The sequence below is a fragment of the Ranitomeya imitator genome, chromosome 8 (genome assembly GCF_032444005.1).
Source record: "Ranitomeya imitator isolate aRanImi1 chromosome 8, aRanImi1.pri, whole genome shotgun sequence".
Lineage (NCBI taxonomy): Eukaryota > Metazoa > Chordata > Amphibia > Anura > Dendrobatidae > Ranitomeya > Ranitomeya imitator.
This window is the reverse complement of record NC_091289.1, coordinates 186,232,004-186,255,365: the sequence shown is the minus strand read 5'-3', so window position 1 is coordinate 186,255,365 and position 23,362 is coordinate 186,232,004. Positions and strand designations below refer to the sequence as shown.

The following is a 23,362-nucleotide window of genomic DNA, read 5'->3' as shown; positions in this document are numbered from 1 at the left end:
ATGTAATATATATTCTGTTATTGTATTATGTTCTATATTGATCCGCATATGATATTGACTGTTATATAGTATCACATTTCCTATCACATGATGTCACATCCTGTATCATATCAAGTGTTGAATATGGCATATTACTATATATTACATATTGATTAATCTACTGTATCAAATAATGTCATAGACTGCATCATATAATGGATAGAATATTGATGAATACAACACATCAGATTATTATACTGTCAGATATTGACTGTTACATAGCATTACATATCCTATTATACCACATCCTGTATTAGATATATACATATATAACATTCAATACATAATATGATCATGTTATTATATTGTATCATATTCTATATTGAGCCGTATATGATATTGACTGTTATAAAGTATGCCATTTCCTATCACATGATGTCACATCCTGTATCATATCACGTGTTGAATATGGCATATTACTATATATTGTATATTGATTCATCTACTGTTTTACATTATATCATATAACGTCATATACTATATCATGTTATGCATTAAATATTGATTAATATGATAAATCAGATGATTATATTGTATTATGTTCGATATTGATTCATCATTGTAGGTTCCTGTATCCTATTATATCGCATGGTGTCATATAATGTATCATATGGAATATTGCACAATAACATATTTTATCATATCATGTTCTATATCAATTTGGATATTATAAGGCTTGTTGCATAGTATCACATGATGTTATACGTGGTATGGAGCCATATTCATCAGATCACAGACTACATGACATTATACTGTATATATTGCTTTGTACTTTTTATTATATCATGTCCCATATTCTGTCATATATTGTATTCTAGAATATTTCATATCACATGTATCAGAATGTATCAAGCATCAGACATTGTATTGAACTATTCCTACACATATTGTATCACATCACATGTCGTACAGTAACACATTCACCATGTCTATAAAATCCTGATAACACATCATAAAATAAACAATGGCATAAATAATGAGCAATGATAATAATAATAATGCAGGGAAATCAGAAGAATATGTGAGGCATAGATCATGTTAGGAAGAATACAGAAGGAAAAATAAACACTCCAGTAACTCAAAAAGTTCCTTCGAGTCACAGCAAGACACGAACAACCACCTTATGCAAATGCACAACCCGACAAACCTCAGGGGAACCCAACAGTGAAAAGGAGTCCGATAGCAAAATCATGAAATGACAAAAAATTAAAAAAAATTAAAAAAAACCCCACAAAACTGAAATCGACAGGTTTAAAAAAGAAACAAAACCAAACAACAACAACAACAACAAAAGTTTCCATCTCTTTTATCCTTCATTGTCCCAAAAAAAATGTGAGAAATGAGCTGGATAAGTTGGGTGTGTGTTTGTTGGGGAGGAAGGGGGTTATAAAAAAAATAAAAAATAAAATAAAAAAATGAATAAAAATAAGCAAGCTTTGGAGTAGAGTGGGAGCTGGGCACAATGAGGGTGATCGAGCCTTTCCTTTAGGAATCCCCACTCGCCAGCTCTATTTTAACTGATATCTATGTGAAATGAGCTGCAGTTCACGGTCTAGTTAGGAATGAATAATGCGCTCATTGTCCTGCCTGAAAACTTTCTCTCTCACTGGAAGAATTCACGCTTGCCACAAGAATAATAATTATGGCGAACTCCGAAATGCGCTGTTAATGAATTAATCCCCTAACGGACAACAAGTCTAACGACTACCAGGGGCAGCGATGATTCCAGCAGTGTCGTCCCCTTCCACAACAAGATGTGTATATAGCGCAACAATGGACGATTGTCTGCCCCGATCCTTAAGCTTTTTATATCTTATAGATGGAGAAGTCAAAGGTTACCCGGCCTGAATGACCAAACTATGAGAGTTAACTCAACCCCAAGTGTCGGCACAACTTTTTTTTTTTTTAATTGAGCTAAAGAGCGTATAAAAAAAAAAAAAGATTCCAGATCCGCAACGTTATAGGATTGTAACCTGCTTGAAATGTAAACAAACCCGGTGAGAGACTTTAGGAGAACTTTGGGATGAAAGTCTACAACTTCACAGAAATAATGAGCTATAAAAAAAAAAGTCCTAACGGCAAACAGGTTGAATTCTAGGACAAAAAAAAAAAAGGAAAATAATAATAATAAAATAAGACAAAAATAATAGTAAAAAAAAAGAAATGAAGGACGAATGACGGAAGGATCAACCCAAGACATGATTGCTCGCGTTTACTCCTGTGGAAACATTTAATTCATTCTTATAAAACAGCAGGACAGGGCATCCACTGCTAGACATCAATAGCCCCTTGTTATTGAGTGGCACAGAGGAAATCAAGTGGGGCAACCGTAAGGCGGATTCATTGGAGAGTGAGAAAAAAAAAAATCAAATGTTAATTTGATAAATGTGAGGTCTGGGACATTTTGTCAAAGAGGGAGGGAAAGTTAAAAAAAAAAAAAGGAGAAAAAAAAAAAAAAACAGTCCGGCTGCCAACTTACCATCCACCAAGTTCTGGCCGAGATGTCGTAGCAAAGCTGCCATTTGATGGAGCCGTCAGAAGTTTTCCCTGCCATTATGCTGTCAGCAAGCTTCATCTGATGCTAGCTCACGGGAGATAAGACACCTAATTGAGAAAACATTTGCTATGCCATGTTGGGCAACATGTAGCCGCTTCCATACCATATGGAATCATGGGTAAAAAAAAAAAAAAACTCCTTGACAATGAACCAATCTCTCAGAGACCCAGTGGCAAGGTGAAGTGGAGATGAAAAGTCATCTGCTAACAGCTATGTCTTCTTCCCCGTCCGCGTTGGTTTTTTTTTCTTTCTTTCCTTAAATAAGAGCCCACTGCTCAACATCAAAGTGAGACGCTTAAAATTAGGGCTTCATCTCTCCGATGATTTTACTCTGCAGCGTTCCCCTTCTCCTTTTTCTTTCATGCCCTTTTTTTTTTTTTGTAAGTAGAATGAGGAGATTTTATAGGACAAAGAAGCAGGTAGTGGACTGCGGAGAAAGAGAGAGAAAGAGAGATCGCCACAGGCTATTAGCCTAAAATTTCTGCTTGACAGATGGAATTGCTTAGAGACTATCATGCAATGTTTAGCTTTTTTTTTTTTTTTTTTTTTCTCTCCCGACTTCAGTCTGATCCAGTATCTGTTGTTTTCACAGTCACTTTTTTTTTTATATGTAATTACAAAAATAAAAAGTAGAAAAATATATATATTCCTTATGTAAAAAAATTACGTTTAAATATCTTTTTTAGCTTTATGTCTTTTACGGACATGTGAAAACTGATATAAAATTTGGATTTTTTTATTTTGTAATATAATTTTTTAAACATCTATGTATTATCTATCTTTCTATCTATTTATCTATCTATTATCTATTGTCAATGTATTATCTATCTATTATATATCAATCTATCCATTATCTATCTATCATCTATCTTTCTATTATCTATCTATCTATTATCTAACTATTATCTATCTATTATCTATCTATTATCTAACTATTATCTATCTATAATCTATCTATCTATCTATCTATCTATCTAAAATCTCTCATATTTACTTATCTACCCTCCATATCTTTACATAGTGATATATGAAATATTTGTTACTATTTTACACATATTTATTCTAATATTTTTCAACTTTTTTACAATTTTTTTCATCTAGAAACAGTCCCTCTCCCACTACACATCTTAATTCTTACATTTCCTACCACTGTCATATCTTACTATATAATTTCTTCATAAATTGGACAGAAAATAATTATGTTTTATTTACTAAAATCTACAAAAAGTTATTTGTTTTTTAGCTTAATTGCGCAGATATTTTTTGGAAACGTTTACAAATTTCTATAGGAATTCAGCAGCGTCTCCAGAAATGCGAGAGTTAAATTTTATCACTCAAGAATCCAAGAGGGATCCTGTGCCAGCAATGCCACTGTGATGGTCAGGAAGAATATTAATTGTCTCACGTTACTTATGCTTCGTTAAGAAATCTGCTTTTTTTTTTCTTCCTCTTTACTTTATGAAAAGGAAACTCAAAGAGGAGATGTTTGCAGCTCCTGACTCGAAACTTTATATCAAGTTTTTGTCATTTTTTTTTCTTTTCCTCCTCTTGAATTGTATCTCTCATCAAACACTACTACGCCACAAGTGTTCTTCTCATGGAGTCCAGAGTTACGCCTGCAACGTGAGAAGACCGAGCACATGTTACTATTGTGTCTAATGTTTACTATTCTTCATTGTTCGCCTTGTGCTGTTCACTTTGCCGTACCGGTGTAATTAATTCCATCACTGGTCATTCTTATTCTGGATCAACAGTCAACCAACCTGCAATACACTTTTCTCTGTAGCTGCCACCAAGAATATGGCAGAGTAGAACAATTATTGACTTTCTCTAATGTAGCAACTTTAAGAATTCCATTAGAATGTTCATTAAGTGAATAAAAGCTGGAAAAACAATAGCGCAATAGGGTCTTATCCAACATATAAGGGAGATCAGGGTGCTAGGAATTGCTCACCTGATAGAGTTGTGGGAAACAAAACAACTCAAACCAAATGAAAATGTCAGCTGCTGCAGACCAGCAAGTAAATCTATGGAGAAAAAACAATGGAGATATGGGGTTCACTGAAGAAACAATGGAGAGATGGGGTACGCTGAAGAAACAATGGAGAGATGGGGTTCACTGAAGAATCAATGGAGAGATGGGGATCACTGAAGAAACAATGGAGATATGGGGTTCACTGAAGAAACAATGGAGAGATGGGGTTCACTGAAGAAACAATGGAGAGATGGGGTTTACTGAAGAAAGAATAGAGAGATGGGGATCACTGAAGAAAGAATGGAGAGATGGGGTACGCTGAAGATACAATGGAGAGATGGGGATCACTGAAAGAATGGAGAGATGGGGTTCACTGAAGAAAGAATGGAGAGATGGGGATCACTGAAGAAACAATGGAGAGATGGGGTTCACTGAAGAAACAATGGAGAGACGGGGTACGCTGAAGAAAGAACTGAGAAATGGGGATGACTGAACGAATGGAGAGACGGGGTACGCTGAAGAAAGAATGGAGAGATGGGGATCACTGAAGAAAGAATGGAGAGATGGGGTTCACTGAAGAAACAATGGAGATATGGGGTTCACTGAAGAAACAATGGAGAGATGGGGTTCACTGAAGAAACAATGGAGAGATGGGGATCACTGAAGAAACAATGGAGAGATGGGGTTCACTGAAGAAACAATGGAGATATGGGGTTCACTGAAGAAACAATGGAGAGATGGGGTTCACTGAAGAAACAATGGAGAGATGGGGTACGCTGAAGAAAGAACTGAGAAATGGGGATGACTGAACGAATGGAGAGATGGGGTACGCTGAAGAAAGAATGGAGAGATGGGGTTCACTGAAGAAAGAATGGAGAGATGGGGTTCACTGAAGAAACAATGGAGAGACGGGGTACGCTGAAGAAAGAATGGAGAGATGAGGTTCACTGAAGAGAGAATGGAGAGATGGGGTTCACTGAAGAAAGAATGGAGAGATGAGGTTCACTGAAAGAATGGAGAGACGGGGTTCACTGAAGATACAATGGAGAGATGAGGTTCACTGAAGAAAGAATGGAGAGATGGGGTTCACTGAAGAAAGAATGGAGAGATGGGGATCACTGAAGAAACAATGGAGAGATGGGGTTCACTGAAGAAACAATGGAGAGACGGGGTACGCTGAAGAAAGAATGGAGAGATGAGGTTCACTGAAGAAAGAATGGAGAGATGGGGTACGCTGAAGAAAGAATGGAGAGATGGGGTTCACTGAAGAAAGAATGGAGAGATGAGGTTCACTGAAGAAACAATGGAGAGACGGGGTACGCTGAAGAAAGAATGGAGACATGGGGTTCACTGAAGAAAGAATGGAGAGATGAGGTTCACTGAAGAAAGAATGGAGAGATGAGGTTCACTGAAGAAAGAATGGAGAGATGGGGTACGCTGAAGAAACAATGGAGAGATGAGGTTCACTGAAAGAATGGAGAGACGGGGTTCACTGAAGATACAATGGAGAGATGAGGTTCACTGAAGAAAGAATGGAGAGATGGGGTTCACTGAAGAAAGAATGGAGAGATGGGGTACGCTGAAGAAACAATGGAGAGATGGGGTTTACTGAAGAAAGAATAGAGAGACGGGGTTCACTGAAGAAACAATGGAGACATGGGGTTTACTGAAGAAAGAATAGAGAGACGGGGTTCACTGAAGAAACAATGGAGAGATGAGGTTCACTGAAGAAAGAATGGAGAGATGGGGTACGCTGAAGAAACAATGGAGAGATGGGGATCACTGAAGATACAATGGAGAGATGAGGTTCACTGAAGAAAGAATGGAGAGATGGGGATCACTGAAGAAACAATGGAGACATGGGGATTACTGAAGAAAGAATAGAGAGACGGGGTTCACTGAAGAAACAATGGAGAGATGAGGTTCACTGAAGAAAGAATGGAGAGATGGGGTACGCTGAAGAAACAATGGAGAGATGGGGTTCACTGAAGAAACAATGGAGAGATGGGGTTCACTGAAGATACAATGGAGAGATGGGGTTCACTGAAGATACAATGGAGAGATGAGGTTCACTGAAGAAAGAATGGAGAGATGGGGTTCACTGAAGAAAGAATGGAGAGATGGGGTTCACTGAAGATACAATGGAGAGATGAGGTTCACTGAAGAAAGAATGGAGAGATGGGGTTCACTGAAGAAAGAATGGAGAGATGGGGTTCACTGAAGATACAATGGAGAGATGAGGTTCACTGAAGAAAGAATGGAGAGATGGGGTTCACTGAAGAAAGAATGGAGAGATGGGGTTCACTGAAGATACAATGGAGAGATGAGGTTCACTGAAGAAACAATGGAGAGATGAGGTTCACTGAAGAAAGAATGGAGAGATGGGGTTCACTGAAGAAACAATGGAGAGATGGGGATCACTGAAGAAAGAATGGAGAGATGGGGTTCACTGAAGAAACAATGGAGAGATGGGGTTCACTGAAGAAACAATGGAGAGATGGGGTTCACTGAAGAAAGAATGGAGAGATGGGGTTCACTGAAGAAACAATGGAGAGATGGGGTTTACTGAAGATACAATGGAGAGATGAGGTTCACTGAAGAAAGAATGGAGAGATGGGGTTCACTGAAGAAAGAATGGAGAGATGGGGTTCACTGAAGAAACAATGGAGATATGGGGATCACTGAAGAAAGAATGGAGAGATGGGGTTCACTGAAGAAAGAATGGAGAGATTGGGATCACTGAAAGAATGTAGAGATGGGGTTCACTGAAAGAATGGAGAGACGGGGTACGCTGAAGAAACAATGGAGAGACGGGGTTCACTGAAGAAAGAATGGAGAGATGGGGTTCACTGAAGAAAGAATGGAGAGATGGGGTTCACTGAAGAAAGAATGGAGAGATTGGGATCACTGAAGAAAGAATGGAGAGATGGGGTTCACTGAAGAAACAATGGAGAGATGGGGTTCACTGAAAAAATGGAGAGATGGGTTACGCTGAAGAAACAATGGAGAGATGGGGTTCACTGAAGAAAGAATGGAGAGATGGGGTTCACTGAAGAAACAATGGAGAGATTGGGATCACTGAAAGAATGGAGAGATGAGGTTCACTGAAAGAATGGAGAGACGGGGTACGCTGAAGAAACAATGGAGAGACGGGGTTCACTGAAGAAAGAATGGAGAGATGGGGTTCACTGAAGAAACAATGGAGAGATGGGGATCACTGAAAGAATGGAGAGACGGGATACGCTGAAGAAACAATGGAGAGATGGGGATCACTGAAAGAATGGAGAGACGGGATACGCTGAAGAAAGAATGGAGAGATGGGGTTCACTGAAGAAACAATGGAGAGATGGGGATCACTGAAGGAAGAATGGAGATACGGGGATCACTGAAGAAAGAATGGAGAGATGGGGTTCACTGAAAGAATGGAGAGACGGGGTACGCTGAAGAAACAATGGAGAGATAGGGTTCACTGAAGAAACAATGGAGAGATGGGGATCACTGAAGAAACAATGGAGAGATGGGGATCACTGAAGAAACAATGGAGAGATGGGGTTCGCATAAAAAACATTGGAGAGATGGGGTTCTCTGCGCTGCCGAAGCCACCAGTAGATGAAACCAGGCTTGGAATGATAAAGAAGTTTAACTTTGAAAAGCGTTTACCATAAACCTCACAGAAATATCCTAGGTTTCCTGATTTCATCTACTGATATCTTCACCAGCACAGTGAACCCCATCTCTCCATTGTTTCTTTTCTTCCAATTAAACTTTTCTTCAATTTTTCTTCAAATTTTTTTCTTAAATTCTTAAATAATACATAAAAATAAAAACACGTTTTAACTTCAGAGAACGTAAAATAAAATTCTGTTCTACCACTATGGAAAGCCAACCAATTATCTACCAAACCAGCCATCCAATCAACTAACCAACCAATCGATCCTATATCCAACCAACCATTCATCCATCCTTCCATCATCCATCCATATTTTCATCCATCCTTCCATATTTCCATCCATCTTTTCATCCATCCATCCTACCATCCGTCCATCCATATATCCATCCATCCACCGATCTTTCCATCCCTCCTTCCATCATCCATCCATATTTCCATCCTTCTTTACATCCATCCGTCCTTTCATCCATCTGTCCATCCATCCAACTTTCCATCCATCTTTCCATCCGTCCATCCACCCATCCATCCATCCATCCATCCATCCATCCATCCATCCATCCATCCATCCATCCATCCATCTTTCCATCTGTCCGTTTGTTCACCCATTCATCCATCCAATCAAGTCCTAAAATACTTTAACAGCAATTTTTCATTAATTTCTTGACTTCTTTATCAAGCAGCCCCACCTTCAATTTCAATACAAGGTTTCTCTTTTCCTCTTGGTCTTGAACTATTTGCCAACATTTAATTGTACAGTAATTTCGGCAGATATTGAGAGATCATTTACTAATTATATGGAAAATTGGAAATGGTAAATACACAAATGGGATGGGAGAAAGATTTCACATGAACCATAACAGAGACTGCTGAAATTCCTATTTTATAAATTCCTTTGGAAGTTCAAGAATTTTCCAAAATTTTAAACTAAGAACTAACAAATTAGCAAAAGTATTCTACAGAAAATAAATAAATAACCTGCATTAGTAGTTGACTATATGAATAACATGATTAGAACTTACATGTACAGATAAGTTGTTTTTTTTACTTTTAAAAAACTTTTTTTTTAATTGGAATATATTTTGGAAATCATCAGAAAATATTTTCACCCAATTTTCAAAAGTTTGATTAGGTTGAAACTCTTTTCATAGTTGTGTCGAGTTTCAATTCTCTTCTTTCCAATTGCCGACAGATGCTCCTAAACAAGATTTTATCCCATTGGGCAGAAAATTCTACAGAAATTGCATTTCATGGGGAACATAAGTTTTGCTTGTTTTTGTTTTTTGCACAGAGACGCAATAAAACCGTAAAGTGAATAAACAATGAAGCCGTTATCACTTTTCCTCGCTATCTCGTAGGTGTTTTTGAACTAATTGATGATTTTTCTCATGTGCGGAGGACGAAGGAGCAGCCAATTGTAGCAACATTGTGTCTAAAAATTGGCTTTGTGTGTTTATGTGCCCGGTGATAGATGAAATTATTTATTTTACAACAGATTTCAGCCCTAAGCAACAAAAGGGACATTGTTGCCAATTGCTTTATTTTTCCAATCTTAATTCTAGCACTTTTACCAAATTTAGACTCTTAACTTGTGCCAGAATTTGAATAGTGAATTAATATTCATTTTGCAGACTCTCTTCAATGAAAAATTACATTTTACAAAGTTTCTTCTTTTTTTTTTTTTTACAAATTTTAAGAAATTGTCAATGACATTTATTTGCATTTGTTTTAAATGAATAAATAAATATATATATTTTTGGTTTCTTTTTCTTCTCATGGAGACGATCAAACTTCCTAAAAGCATAATTTCCTTTGCAATTTAATGTACTGTAAATCGAGTTTCCATTTGCTTCATTACAAATGCATGTATGCAATAACATGTTTCACACTTGCCCCGCAGAAATTTTTTTTTGTAGGTGATAGAATGGCTGTGGAGTTTTGTGCATCTGTTGTTGCATTGCCATGTAGCCGATATGACTAAGTCTTCACGTCTTCTGCTCTGTCTTCTAATCTCTGGACACAGAGAACTTACAATTGCAATGTTACAAATGTAAATAATAAAAATTGTATTTGTTTCATTTTCTAAAATATATATATTTTTTGGAACTCTTATCCCCTGTTGTGTTTCCTTTTGTTTTTGCACCCCAGTCTGGATAAAGCGCTGGAGTAAGCTTCGCCAAATTCAAGATATGTCTGCCTCTTAAAGCATTTGGTTCATCTTTTAGCTGTTGTGCAGCGCCGCAAGAAAGGTGAGCCGTGAAGCAACTGTGGCGCATTTTCGTTGTTATTTACACCACTTTTTTTGGCAGCATAAGTTATGATGATTTTATCGGGCACCCACGGTAGTAAATCACCATCCACTTTTTTGTCATTTAAAGCTATTTTTATGCAAAACATATTGTAAAATGCTGGAAGAATTGACCCCTTTATGTGCAAAATTTGTGTTTAGGAAATGAATGTTGCTTCTACTTGATGATCCGAGGGGCTGGGGCCTGACAAGTGGATTCAAAATCCACCAAAAAGAAAACGCGGCATGCCTCTTTTCTCATGCTCAAGCCAAGCATGCATACGTATGGGATGGTCGAGAGGTATTACTAATGGCCATTGCCAGCAATCTTTCACTTGACAGTTATCTAAGGTGTCTTAAAGGGGTTGTCCACACCTACTTTCTTTAACTGGCCCCATCGTGTTTATCTATGACATACCGCTACTCTTCTAGAGCACTATGATAAACACACAGGGCCTGCCAGATGATATTACCAGACCACAGACAATGTATAGTTCAAAAAAATATATATTTTATTTATACAAAAAGGAATAAAAACATCCATATAATGCAATCTCATAAATGTGGAAAAAATTCCTCCGCACCAATGTCTGGTTTAAAGTGCGGTGCATATAAGCTAAACAACAACCCCTCTTGGGGTTGTTATTATTGGGGACGTATTATTAAGTCCATATAAGCTTATGGGCTGGCGCTCAAGTAAATTGTGCTAATACATTGATATACCAATTGACTGAATGTATTGCTTCAGGCTGACCTAGAGATTTGCCTCCAAGTAACAACAACCAGGAATAAAGTTATTTATATTTACCATACAGTACCCAAGAGGGGTTGTTGTTTAGCTTATATGCACCGCACTTTAAACCAGACATTGGTGCGGAGGAATTTTTTCCACATTTATGAGATTGCATTATATGGATGTTTTTATTCCTTTTTGTATAAATAAAATATATATTTTTTTGAACTATACATTGTCTGTGGTCTGGTAATATCATCTGGCAGGCCCTGTGTGTTTATCATTGTGCTCAATGTGTTCTGTTAATTAATTGGACTAATATGTATAAATCTTCTAGAGCACTGCCATAAGCCTCCACCCGTCTACTTGCTTCCTCTTCCCACATGGGCAGCAGGTGACCCCTGCCACTGTTGGCCTACAGATTGCAATGAGTTACAATAGGACAACTGTAGGCTTTTAATATTTCCATACTAATGCTTTTAATGGAGCATTTCTCCACTGAGGACCATTCAGGGGCATGTGGAGGGTCTGGACCCCATAGGGTTTCCCGTCTCTGAACATAAAGTCTTATTGCTGCCCGGATGTTTTTACAGCTATGCTGTCATGCCTACCGTCTATTCCTTCATTCCTAAAAACTACCGTGCCCTCCCCTGAGAACTGTACCTCTGAGTTCATTATTGGTTTGCAAAATTAAAAGATCTCACCCCTGATTAAAGTAAACCAATCAAATTGTACAAAGGTTAATTCATGCTTTCACTGGTTGCTAAGATATGAGAAAAATTTTTTCAAGTGTTTAAAAAATATATACTATGTAATAAAAACATAATGAATCCACTGACCGTACACGATAAATGGATATAATGGAGCTTGAAGATAAATGATCGCTTGGCTGTCAGTAATATAAACCACCAAAGGAAAAATGTTTATCCAACGGTTCATGGTATTGCAATAATAGGAGGGAGGAAAGATGAACCTGCTGTACTAGATGTCTTCTCTCTTTTTTTTGTGATACGTTTAAAAATTCTTCTACGTTTAAAAATGACAAAACATTAACAGATTCATTTACACTACCGTATTATGGGACTGAGCAGTACAGAACTTCGATCCAACACCCACATACTGCTTGCTGTAGCCTGCCTTCTTCTGAGGCATAACCCAAAGAAATGCACATACACAGTAATGGAGCATACACAGGATCAAGCAGTAATGGAGCATACACCAACCCAGGTAGTAATGGAGCATACACAGGATCAGACAGTAATGCAGCATACACCAGCTCACGCAGTAATGGAGCATACACCAACCCTGGCAGTAATGGGGCATACACAGGATCAGACAGTAATGGAGAATACACCAACCCAGGCAGTAATGGAGCATGCACTAGATCAGGCAGTAATGGGGCATACACCAACCCTGGCAGTAATGGAGCATGCACTAGATCAGGCAGTAATGGGGCATACACCAACCCTGGCAGTAATGGGGCATACACAGGATCAGACAGTAATGCAGCATACACAGGATCAGACAGTAATGGAGCATACACCAACCCAGGCAGTAATGGAGCATACACAGGATCAGACAGTAATGGAGCATACACCAACCCAGGCAGTAATGGAGCATACACAGGATCAGACAGTAATGGAGCATACACCAACCCAGGCAGTAATGGAGCATACACAGGATCAGACAGTAATGGAGCATACACCAACCCAGGCAGTAATGGAGCATACACCGGATCAGACAGTAATGGAGCATACACAGGATCAGGCAGTAATGCAGCATACACCAGCTCACGCAGTAATGGAGCATACACAGGATCAGGCAGTAATGGGGCATACACCAACCCTGGCAGTAATGGGGCATACACAGGATCAGACAGTAATGGAGAATACACCAACCCAGGCAGTAATGGAGCATGCACTAGATCAGGCAGTAATGGGGCATACACCAACCCTGGCAGTAATGGGGCATACACAGGATCAGACAGTAATGCAGCATACACAGGATCAGACAGTAATGGAGCATACACAGGATCAGACAGTAATGGAGCATACACCAACCCTGGCAGTAATGGAGCATGCACCAACCCTGGCAGTAATGGAGCATACACCAACCCAGGCAGTAATGGGGCATACACAGGATCAGGCAGTAATTGAGCATACACAGGATCAGACAGTAATGGAACATACACCTGATCAGGCAGTAATGGAGCATACACTGGATCAGATGGTAATGGAGAATACAACAGCAAAGGCAGTAATGAGGCATACACAGGATCAGGAAGTAATGGAGCATACACAGGATCAGGAAGTAATGGAGCATACACCGGATCAGGCATAATAGAGCATACACCTGATCAGACAGTAATGGAGCATACACCAACCCAGGCAGTAATGGAGCATACACAGGATCAGACAGTAATGGAGCATACACCAACCCTGGCAGTAATGGAGCATACACAGGATCAGACAGTAATGGAGCATACACAGGATCAGACAGTAATGGAGCATACACCAACCCAGGCAGTAATGGAGCATACACCGGATCAGGCAGTAATGGAGCATACACCGGATCAGGCAGTAATGGAGCACACACCGGATCAGGCAGTAATGGAGCATACACCGGATCAGGCAGTAATGGAGCATACACCGGATCAGGCAGTAATGGAACATACACCGGATCAGGCAGTAATGGAACATACACCGGATCAGGCAGTAATGGAACATACACCGGATCAGGCAGTAATGGAACATACACCGGATCAGGCAGTAATGGAGCACACACCGGATCAGGCAGTAATGGAGCATACACAGGATCAGACAGTAATGGAGCATACACCGGATCAGACAGTAATGGAGCATACACAGGATCAGGCAGTAATGGAGCATACACCGGATCAGACAGTAATGGAGCATACACAGGATCAGACAGTAATGGAGCATACACAGGATCAGGCAGTAATGGAGCATACACCGGATCAGACAGTAATGGAGCATACACAGGATCAGACAGTAATGGAGCATACACAGCATCAGACAGTAATGGAGCATACACCGGATCAGGCAGTAATGGGGCATACACCGGATCAGACAGTAATGGAGCATACACAGGATCAGACAGTAATGGAGCATACACCGGATCAGGCAGTAATGGAGCATACACCGGATCAGACAGTAATGGAACATACACCGGATCAGGCAGTAATGGAACATACACCGGATCAGGCAGTAATGGAGCACACACCGGATCAGGCAGTAATGGAACATACACCGGATCAGGCAGTAATGGAGCACACACCGGATCAGGCAGTAATGGAGCATACACCGGATCAGGCAGTAATGGAACATACACCGGATCAGGCAGTAATGGAACATACACCGGATCAGGCAGTAATGGAACATACACCGGATCAGGCAGTAATGGAACATACACCGGATCAGGCAGTAATGGAGCACACACCGGATCAGGCAGTAATGGAGCATACACAGGATCAGACAGTAATGGAGCATACACCGGATCAGACAGTAATGGAGCATACACAGCATCAGACAGTAATGGAGCATACACAGGATCAGACAGTAATGGAGCATACACAGCATCAGACAGTAATGGAGCATACACAGGATCAGACAGTAATGGAGCATACACAGCATCAGACAGTAATGGAGCATACACCGGATCAGGCAGTAATGGGGCATACACCGGATCAGACAGTAATGGAGCATACACAGGATCAGACAGTAATGGAGCATACACCAACCCAGGCAGTAATGGAGCATACACCGGATCAGACAGTAATGGAGCATACACAGGATCAGGCAGTAATGGGGCATACACCAACCCAGGCAGTAATGGAACATACACCGGATAAGGCAGTAATGGAGCAAACACTGGATCAGGCAGTAATGGAACATACACAGGATCAGACAGTAATGGGGCATACACAAACCCAGGCAGTAATGGAGCATACACCGGATCAGACAGTAATGGAGCATACACTGGATCAGGCAGTAATGGAACATACACAGGATCAGACAGTAATGGGGCATACACCAACCCAGGCAGTAATGGAACATACACTGGATATGGCAGTAATGGAGCAAACACTGGATCAGGCAGTAATGGAGCACACCGGATCATGGAATTAATAGAGCATACACCAGCTCAGGCAGTAATGCAGCATACACCAGCTCAGGCAGTAATGGAACATATACAGGATCAGACCGTAATGGAGCATACACCAACCCAGGCAGTAACGGAGCATACACAGGATCAGGCAGTAATGGAGCATACACCAACCCAGGCAGTAATGGGGCATACACAGGATCAGACAGTAATGGGGCATACACAGGATCAGACAGTAATGGGGCATACACCAACCCAGGCAGTAATGGAGCATACACCAGCTCAGGCAGTAATGGGGCATACACCAACCCAGGCAGTAATGGAGCATACACAGGATCAGACAGTAATGGGGCACACACCAACCCAGGCAGTAATGGAACATACACAGGATCAGACAGTAATGGGGCATACACCAACCCAGGCAGTAATGGAACATACACAGGATCAGACAGTAATGGGGCATACACCAACCCAGGCAGTAATGGAGCAAACACTGGATCAGGCAGTAATGGAACATACACCGGATCATGGAATTAATGGAGCATACACCAGCTCAGGCAGTAATGCAGCATACACCAGCTCAGGCAGTAATGCAGCATACACCAGCTCAGGCAGTAATGGAGCATACACCAGCTCAGGCAGTAATGCAGCATACTCCAGCTCAGGCAGTAATGCAGCATACACCAGCTCAGGCAGTAATGGAGCATACACCAGCTCAGGCAGTAATGGAGCATACACCAGCTCAGGCAGTAATGGAGCATACACCAGCTCAGGCAGTAATGCAGCATACACCAGCTCAGGCAGTAATGGAGCATACACCAGCTCAGGCAGTAATGGAGCATACACCAGCTCAGTCAGTAATGCAGCATACACCAGCTCAGGCAGTAATGCAGCATACACCAGCTCAGGCAGTAATGGAGCATACACCGGCTCAGTCAGTAATGCAGCATACACCAGCTCAGGCAGTAATTCAGCATACACCAGCTCAGGCAGTAATGGAGCATACACCAGCTCAGGCAGTAAAGATACATATACAGGCTCAGGCAGTAATGGAGCATACACCATCTCAGGCAGTAATTCAGCATACACCAGCTCAGGCAGTAATGCAGCATACACCAGCTCAGGCAGTAATGCAGCATACACCAGCTCAGGCAGTAATGGAGCATACACCAGCTCAGGCAGTAATGGAGCATACACCAGCTCAGGCAGTAATGCAGCATACACCAGCTCAGGCAGTAATGCAGCATACACCAGCTCAGGCAGTAATGGAGCATACACCAGCTCAGGCAGTAATGGAGCATACACCAGCTCAGGCAGTAATGCAGCATACACCAGCTCAGGCAGTAATTCAGCATACACCAGCTCAGGCAGTAATGGAGCATACACCAGCTCAGGCAGTAATGCAGCATACACCAGCTCAGGCAGTAATGCAGCATACGCCAGCTCAGGCAGTAATGCAGCATACACCAGCTCAGGCAGTAATGGAGCATACACCAGCTCAGGCAGTAATGCAGCATACGCCAGCTCAGGAAGTAATGCAGCATACACCAGCTCAGGCAGCAATGCAGCATACACCAGCTCAGGCAGTAATGGAGCATACACCAGCTCAGGCAGTAATGCAGCATACACCAGCTCAGGAAGTAATGCAGCATACACCAGCTCAGGCAGTAATGCAGCATACACCAGCTCAGGCAGTAATGGAGCATACACCAGCTCAGGCAGTAATGCAGCATACACCAGCTCAGGAAGTAATGCAGCATACACCAGCTCAGGCAGTAATGCAGCATACACCAGCTCAGGCAGTAATGCAGCATACACCAGCTCAGGCAGTAATGGCGAATGTGCAAGATCTCAGTCGTCCAAGCCAAATGATCAGAATTTATGCCTTATGAAATGCCAGATTATTAGAATGCATGTTTTATCATATACTGAATGACCAGAATGTATGATTTATCACATACTGGATTATCAGAATGCACAATTTATTTACCAGAATTTATGATTTACCAGATACTGGATTTTGCTATCTATAGAATATCAAAAGCAAGATTATAAAAATGTATGGATTATCTAATGCAAGAATTAAAAATGATGGATTGTGAAATGCCAGATTATCAGAATGCAGATTCTCGGAATTGTAGTCTACAAAAGCAGAATTATTATTTTTCGCATTACTTCCTAAGTCTAAAAAAAGTTGTTTCCACTTGTGTGTTTGGCGGACGGTGATGTTTATCATATGTAAAATATCATTTCTTTTCTGCCCGATGCCCGGCTGACGAGCGGAGGGGTTATTTGTGGAATATTGTTTACATGGCTGTGACTGTGCTTTGGATGTCAGTGTCAGCAGCAGACATAGAGACGTATAGCGAGTGCAGCCGGCAGCAGATCAGAGCTGGCGCTTGATTATTACCTTATTCACACTGCTGAATGCAGGATTTCTGCTCCGGCAGCCAATATGGATTGGTTCAACTTTACTTATCCTCTCCAAACTGGAGAAAAGTGTCCGCAATTTGCTCAGCAATTACAATCTGATCATAATCAGTTTCCATGCAGGGTTTACAGAATTGTAGTCTCTGTTTTATTTGTGCTCATTTTCTTAATTTAACCCCTTTCCGATGTGTATGTGTACGGAGCGGGCTCATTAGCTTCTGGCTATGATACACGGCCATTACCTTCCGCTAACAGCTAGCTCTGTGATTTTTGCTACATATTGCAACAATGTTGCATTGCAGTATATAGAAGAAGTAATCAGAAGATAAAATGTTCTAGTCCCCTATGGGAACTTAAAATAAAAAGTAAAAAAAAAAGTTTTTTAAACGTATGAGGACATTAAAAAAAAAAATTCAAATTATTCTTCTTTTTAAAAAATAAAGGCATTAAAAAATAAATTAAAAAAAACACTCGATATCAGTGCATTTGAAAAGGTCTGACCTATTAAACTCTAAAAATGCTCGCCTTATGTGATATGGGCCAGGAAGCATTAAAAATATTCTTAATACTGGAATTGTTGTTTTTCTATTACCCCACGTCTCCCACCAAAAATGCATTATAAAGTGATCAGATCATTGTTTTTATAACCCAAAATTCAGTCAATACAAAATAAGTTTTGTACACAATAAATAAGCCCAATAATAGAAAAGTAAAAAAAATTGTGGATCTTAGAAATGACAATCACATTTTTTTACTACTTATAAATAAAACAGCCACAATAGGTTAGTATTGATGAAACATCACACAAAAAAAGCCGTAAAACTCCCCCCAAAAATGGAAGAATTGCTTTTTTTTTTACCATTTTACCTCATTTGGATTTTTTTTTTTAATGTTTTTTTCGTACATTTTAGGATAAAGTGAATGGCATAATTCAAAACTACAACCGGAAATAGCAACATCCACCAGCCCTATGCGGCTATGATAATGGAGAAATAAAATAATCTCTCCAAGAAGAAGGGGAGGAATATAACAAGACCTAAAAACAAAAAGTGGGCAAGTTGAGAAGGGATTAGAATGATTGTCCACCTTTTATCATTATGAGGATTTTAGGTTCAATATCCTTCTATATATGCATTTGATCTGTATGTTTCTGATACAGACCTCTAAATTGCTTGCATAAATATAATATTAATTAACAACATTTAGTTTCCTGCAGCCCCCACTAGGGGGAGCTCGCTGCATACACAATTATAATTGATATCAATGTACAATCTGTATGCAGTTATCTCATTGACTCCCTCTAGTGGTTGCAGCAGGTAGCAAGAATTTTATATGAAATAAATATATGCAGCCCTCTTTATTGTGAAAATTATTGGGGTACCGACAGTTAGATCCAAACCTATAAAAAGTGATGGCCATTTCTATAAATATACCATCATAATGAGAAAACACATTTAATTAAACATCTTAATCTGTTTTGAGTATGCAGCTACAATGTGTTTCCATGGATACAGAATTAAACCCATTGTAGACTGATTGTTCATGTGTTGTTTTGCTAACTTACACAATACATCCACGTTTCTCACCAGGAACTTTCTGGCTATTCATCTGTAGGTTACCTGGTGACATAACTTAAAACAAAGGATATTAAATTGGAAAAGAAACAAAGAAGAAGCAATGTCAAGATAAACACAGGGTCACATTACACACAAAAATTGGGCACCATCAACCCGTACTCCGTGATATTTCAATATAAGAGGACTGGATGGTCAGTTTGATGGATCAGTCAAGTTCCCAGATTGTAAATCCATCATCATCATCATCATCATCAACTCCTATAGGAGAAAATAGAGACAAAAATAAAAATGATAAAATATGTATCACACAAATAATGATTTGGGTTGTCTATCAGACTGGGCTGATCTGGTGGACCAGATTGTCAATTTCCGTTGAAGACCCTAAAATGGCCTAAACAGTTGCATACTAGAATGGCCAGACCCTATCCCCCGTATTTTGTACTGCAGCACCCATTTTTATGGTGTTGGTGTGGAAACAGTACATACCAGCAGCCACCATGTCCATGAATCCAAAGATGGAGGTTGTCAGATGATTTACCCATGTGCCGAACTCCAGGGCTGCATCGTCTTCTGTGGCGTTGCAGAAAGCGATCAACGCCTGCTCAAGTACGGGCAGCGTAATCTCCTGTATATGTGCATGGAGTGAATGCTTTCAGTGCCGTGGGCACAAGAGGACGCTGATGAGAAGGCAGTCACATGGGCACATTGAACAATGAGTAGGGACTAGTAGAATGTTATTTAACAAGGAAGGAAATATATCTTGGTACCGTGTTAGCCAGTAGATAGAATTTGTTTTAGTCTTTGCCTGATGAAGAGACCTGTGTAGTCTCGAAAGCTTGCAATTTATTACCATCTTTTCAGTTGGCCATTAAAAGGTATCAACCACTGAGGACTCTCAATTCTAAATATTTAACAAGGAGAAATGCAAAATTCTACATCCAGTAAAAAAAAACGAAAATTACATCTTCAGAATGGGAGAAATAGAACTAAGCAATAGCGCATGTGAAAAAGACTTGAGCATACCAATAGATCACAGACTGCACATGAGTCAACAGCATGATGCAGCAGCAAAAAAGTCAAACACAGTTCTAGAATATATTAAGAGAAGCATAGTCTAGATCACATGAAGGAATTATCTCCCCTACTCCTCCTTGGTCCGGCCTCATCTGGAATACTGTGTCCAGTTCTGGGAACCACATGCTAAAAAGGACATTGCAAAACTGGAGCAAGTTCAGAGAAGAGCTACCCGGATGGTGAGCGAACTGCAAAGTATGTCCTATGAGGAACAGTTAAAGGATCTGGGGGAATGTTTAGCTTGCAAAAAGGAAGGCTAAGAGAAGACTTAGTAGCTGTCTACAAATATCTGAAGGGCTGCCGCAGTGTAAGAGGGATCATAATTAATCTCATTTGCACATGGAAACATAAGAAGCAATGGAATGAAACTGAAAGGGAGAAGATACAGATTAGATATTAGGAAAAAAAACATTTTTGACAGTGAGGGTGATCAATGAGTGGAACAGGGTGCCACCAGAGGTGGTGAGTTCTCCTTCAATTGATGCCTTCAATTAGAGGCTGGACAGACATCTGAGATGGTTTAGTGAATCCTGCATTGAGCCGGGGGTTGGATACGATGACCCTGGAGGTCCCTTCCAACTCTAACATTCCAGAATTCTATGGGTAAGTCATAAGATTGCCCCCATATTGGGGTAGACTGAGTGCACAATGACACCATAGACACATAGATAGATCTGAAATACATAGAGAGGGGCAGAGGTGTTGGTGGTGGACTCCTAGGACTTGATACCCCTCATCACCTTCGAGCATAAGTGCCAGTACAAGTCTACGTTGGCAGTACAGGTAAACAGGGTTTGATCTAATGATAGAACAGACGGAGGAGACATCCTTTTAAAAATCAAGTAATTGCAAAAATCATGTACATCCATAGACGTCCATGCTGCTATTATCCCATCACATCCCCTGTCTCGTATATTGCATTTTTCTTCACTTTTTTTGTTATTTTCGTTATTTAATTTTTGCAGTTGGGATTTGCTTCTTCAGTTAATGAAGTCTGTAAATTGCTTGAGCCCAAGAAAAATCTGAGAACGTAAAGGTTAATATATTCTAAATAGATGTTAGGTATAGAATGTCAGATGTGTCAGACCCGATTACAGCGTGATGCTCAATGAAAAAGATTTGATTCCTTTTGCCACTGTCCTAGAATGTGGAGTGCCAGCAGCAACCAGTCATTCACCACGGGCTGGCACTGAATGTACCCGAGTGAGAAGCCAGCCGCAGCAACCATCTGTTTTGGATTCCTCGCTGAGCCAAGATGTTCAGTGAAGTGCATGGCATTGAGTGCTCCCGCCATCTCCTGCTCAGATTATTAGTGTTACAAGTGAAATTATCTTTCCCAAACAGTGGGGGAGCTATAATCCTTATGGAACAACAAGACTTAAAAAAGAAATTACAAAAAAAAAAAGCCCCACGTTTCCAGCCATCTTTTGTTAAAGTTCTAGAAAAGACGACTTGTAAATGTAATTACGATCTGAATCTAGGGGGATATAACCGAGGTTTTATTAAGCATGAGAATCCCTGGCATACGCCTAATGCTCGTTTTCCTCCCGTACAGACTTGATACAGACTGTTAATCTTTTTGTAGAGGGCTTTAACGATTTTGCAATAAAATGAAATGTAAGACCATTTGTAATAATTTTAGCTAAAATGTCCCAAAATTTATCATGTTCAACTTGACAAATTGGCATTTTGCACAGGTGAACCATGCAGCTGGGGCTTCTCCTTTGTGTCTCCTCCACCTACTTCCATATAGTATTTCCAAATATTTGATCCAAATATTGCTCCAGTCCTAAGCATACTTGGCAAATGTTAAGCTGGCCATACATATGAGACAACGATTGGGCGAACGTTAGCTCGGCACGCGCCAATCTCTCCTGAATCCTCTGTACATATGAACACTCCACTCAACCAGAGATGGCGGCTTATGTTCGCTAAAAAAAAATAGTTGAAATTCAACTAGCCCATCCTTCTCTCCACAACATTATCTGTCATGGAGGCATCAAGAGGCCCTCAGACACATCAGAAGGTCGGCCATTCCATAGAAAATCCATGGTTTGGGCCACTTTTCATCCAATATGTGTGGGTGCCGTTAGGAAAGCAGAAAAAAAGGCAGCAACACTTACCTGCCCACCTGCCCAGATCTTGGAACAAATGCACTGCAGGGTTCAGCCAGCCCATAAAGCAAGATGTTAGCAACACAGGTGCAAAATACCAGATCAACAGCCACTCTCCACATACCCACTCCTGGAGGGAGTGACTGCCCAGTATACAATTGCACAATAAATGCCCACATAGGGCGTTGTTCACAAAATTGTACTGCATAGTGTCTGGTTCACAGCCTATTAGTCACGCCCCTACTTTTCGATTAGGCGGGCTGGCCAGAACACTCTCAATGCATCCCAATGCGAACACCCCTCATTCGAGACCGAACGTGTTTGGGCTTGACTGCACCCCGAAAAATATAGTGCAAAAAATATACAAAAATAGTGAGGCATTGGTTGATATTTTGGCCAAAATACGAAAGCTCGTAACCCACACCAACGATCCCCATGCTTATCTGGGCAGGTAAGTGTTGCTGCCTTTTTTTCTGCTGTTGAAAAATGAATTTTTGTAGACCTTGAGTCTCTAGTGGCTTTGCTATTTAGTGTAGGACTCGTAAGCGTGGGGACCCTTGGCGTGGGTTACGAGCTTTCAACCAATACCAACCAATACCTCACTATTTTTGTATATTTTTTGCACTATATTTTTCGGGGTGCAGTCAAGCCCAAACTCATTCGGTCTCGCATGAGGGGGTGTTCGCACTGGGATGCATTGAGAGTGTACTGGCCAGCCCGCCTAATCAAAAAGTAGGGGCGTGACTAATAGGCTGTGAACCAGACACTATACAGTATCATTGTG

General features: G+C 40.5%; 2 protein-coding genes across 3 annotated transcripts in view; one reads left to right on the top strand and one right to left on the bottom strand.

Moving 5' to 3' along the window:
* The window catches only part of NFIA (nuclear factor I A), a 500,144-nt gene extending 497,466 nt beyond the window's left edge, over nucleotides 1-2,678 (bottom strand). The window contains exon 1 of one of the 2 annotated variants that reach the window (XM_069738134.1): nucleotides 2,519-2,678. In XM_069738134.1, coding sequence (XP_069594235.1) covers nucleotides 2,519-2,614 — 96 coding nt within the window. In that variant the 5' untranslated portion in view covers nucleotides 2,615-2,678. The remainder of the gene's footprint in view (nucleotides 1-2,518) is intronic. The other variant, XM_069738144.1, reaches the window with a different exon arrangement.
* A 9,743-nt stretch (nucleotides 2,679-12,421) lies between these two features.
* Nucleotides 12,422-13,414, top strand: LOC138648143 (uncharacterized transmembrane protein DDB_G0289901-like). The gene has a single exon (XM_069737647.1). The coding sequence runs from the start codon at nucleotides 12,422-12,424 to the stop codon at nucleotides 13,412-13,414; it is 993 nt and encodes a 330-aa protein (XP_069593748.1).
* Nucleotides 13,415-23,362: the final 9,948 nt, after the last annotated feature.